Here is a 2,716-nt window from a genome sequence, read left to right as displayed (position 1 = left end):
TTTTAAACAATCCATACTGGATGTTCAGTTTCCGACCTCACTGCGGAAAAGGGAAGAGGCATTTTGTACGTGCAGCATGGGGAGGTTCTTGGGGGCGTCACCCACAGCGAGCAGTGAACGTGGACGCAGGTACGAGATGCTTCCAGGCGACAACGAAGAAGACGAGACAACACAGCAGCCGACGGCTGTACCCGCATCTCCCGTGCATACTTGCTGTCAGCTTGTTCGTTTTTGTTTAAAACGATGGCTTGTGTAAATAACGCGAGCGACTTTTTCATCCTCCGCTCGTCCTTGGACTCTTTCTCTGGTTTCTTTATTTTGATTTGAGTCGAAACTTCCTCGCGTTTTGCTTTCTTTTGAGCGCTAGATTGAGCCGAACTTAGCGCTGCTTCATCAGCTTTCCGGGATCTCTTTGGAGACGTGTCTTTCGGTACAGATGGAGGCTCAGAAACCTGTACATTCCTTACCAATTCACCACGTTCGGTTGCTCTTTCTGGCGGCTGCATTATGGTGTCAGGCACAGGTTTATCCTGTTCGATTAAGGCCGCTGGCTTGGACACGGGAATACTGGAGTTGTCATCGTTAGTAGAAGAGGAGTTTGCGCCTTGTACCACCACCGTATCATCGACTGTCGTGGTAGGTTGGAGGTCGTCTGAAATGCTCTTTTGGACCGGCTTTGGCTGCAAGCTAGCAGCACTCGTGTCCTCCTTGTGGTTCGTTGCTGACAGCTGCAGAGGCTCGGGGGTTGAACACGACGACTTGGCCTCGACAACAGGCGAGTACATGGCCGTGACTGGTCTGGTGAGCGCCCCAGAATCGGTGGTACAAGCCTCTCGATCGGGTGTTTTATCGGCAATTCCAGTCATGGGGTCGTCTCCGTCTTCACCCGACTCGCTGTCGCTACTGTCACTCGAGTCACTGTCGCTCGAGCTGCTGGAACTGGACTCTGCAGGGTTTAAATTATCTTTCGCAGGTTTTGAATTCTCTGGCTCGGAATCCGCCTCCAGAGCTGCAAATTCGTCGTCTAGCTCATCGTCAATCGACATTAAAGTGCACCCATGGCTGTCGCCAGTATCTACCGCCGTGACATTAGTTTTCTCTTTTTCTTTTTCTTCGTCGCTGGATTCCAAAGCTTTATCGATTTCGTCAGCAATTTCAGCGTTTTTACGCGTTTCAACACTCTCGTCGTCACTGCTGCTTTCGAGTTCCTTGTCAATTTCACTCTGCAGTGTTGCATCAATTCCACTTAACAGCGACATTTCAGCACCGTCATGTGCTTTTACTGTCGATAAATCTCCACTTTTCGTCGTTTCAGCCATTTCATCGTCGCTAAAATCCAATTCCTTGTCGATTTCATTCGATATCGAGGCATCAAACGGGATCAACTCGACGCTTGCGCCAGTTTCCGCCATACTATCGAGTTTTAGCGTTTCGCCACTTTCAGCGTCGGAATCGCTAAAAGCCAATTCAGCGTCTAACGCTGCACTTGTTTGGTGCGGGAACGTAGTCATATGTCCATCTAGAAGCTCGAGCGGCTCTTTACTTATGGCTAAAGTGTCCTCGAGCGTCTCCTTTAATAAATGTCGCGAGAGTTTCGGCACGATTTGGTCCATTTGCGTCGCAGTGGACGTTCTGCCTCGTTTTTTGGACGTCAATGTGTCTATTGCGATGTGCACCGTCTGTACTTCACTGTCCACCATTGTCTTCTTGTTAACTCGTTCCACATCGCCACTTAACAGCGTCTGACTCGTACGCGTTATTTTCTTTTTCTCGTCCGTTTGAGTCGCTGCGTGAGTTTGTTTTCTCGTTTTTACTTGATTCAAGGTGGTTTTATGCTGCTTCTTCGTTTTAGCATGCGCAGCTTGCTCAGTCTGCAGTTGCTCTTTCAGCGTTTCCTCCGAGCGTAAAAGCGTTTCAACACGAAGACGGTACTCTTTCAGCCGCGCCGCCGCCTCCTTGAGCTTGGACTTGGTCTGCTCCTTGTACTCGCTGCCCTTCTGCACCTGCTTCTTCAGCCGCGCGATGGACTCGGCCTGGCGCTCGATGATGTCCGCCTGCGAGATCTGCGCCGCGCGCGGAGCATCGCCATCGTCCATATTGGCTGCTGATCGACTGGATGGATGGCCAGTGTTAAAAATATCTATAGGTAAAGCTGAATTGTAGCTTTGTGTATCAAACTTGAAGAGAGCAAATGATTGGGTATTCTACATGAAGTAATAAGGAAACACTTTGACCCATAATCGGTCAGTTTTTATCATTTGAAGGTGTGATACGTTGTACTACATGTGCACATACGCTTAGAAATAGTGCTCGTTTCTGAATTTTAAAAGGTATTAATACATGTAGCTCACATACAAAATGAGGTACAGTATTTACAATTTACTTGTGACGGGGTCACACAGCATCTTGCGCTAGAGGAAGTTATCTTCCGAGAGTATACAAACTCTCAGTGAACGGCAGTTCACAGGTCCCCTCTTTACTTAAAGAGAGCGAAGTGACCTAAATAAGGTAGATTGTAAACTGAGTATATTTATAGGTAGGTTAAGTTTGGGTTTAATACAAACTATAAGTTACCTATAGAAATGCAATGTCGTTTAACCAATGGTTGGCTTTGAACGACTTGTACCTTGTACCAAATATCCGGAGTATGACGTGTCATACTCTGAGTGTGAGTGTCACACTTCATGTATCAGGTACACTTAGGGCTACGTACCCG

The 2,716-nt window shown here is 47.8% G+C and overlaps 1 protein-coding gene across 1 annotated transcript; it reads right to left on the bottom strand.

Moving 5' to 3' along the window:
* Positions 1–24: 24 nt before the first annotated feature.
* PITG_18677 (uncharacterized protein) lies at positions 25–2,096 on the bottom strand (the record flags this gene model as incomplete). Its single annotated transcript, XM_002997261.1, has 2 exons — positions 25–213; positions 468–2,096. The coding sequence occupies 2 exons, from the start codon at positions 2,094–2,096 to the stop codon at positions 25–27; spliced, it is 1,818 nt and encodes a 605-aa protein (XP_002997307.1).
* Positions 2,097–2,716: the final 620 nt, after the last annotated feature.

This window comes from Phytophthora infestans, genomic scaffold (assembly GCF_000142945.1).
Source record: "Phytophthora infestans T30-4 supercont1.79 genomic scaffold, whole genome shotgun sequence".
Classification (NCBI taxonomy): Eukaryota; Oomycota; class Peronosporomycetes; order Peronosporales; family Peronosporaceae; genus Phytophthora; species Phytophthora infestans.
The sequence above is the reverse complement of the archived record's forward strand: the minus strand, read 5'-3'. Positions and strand labels throughout refer to the sequence as shown.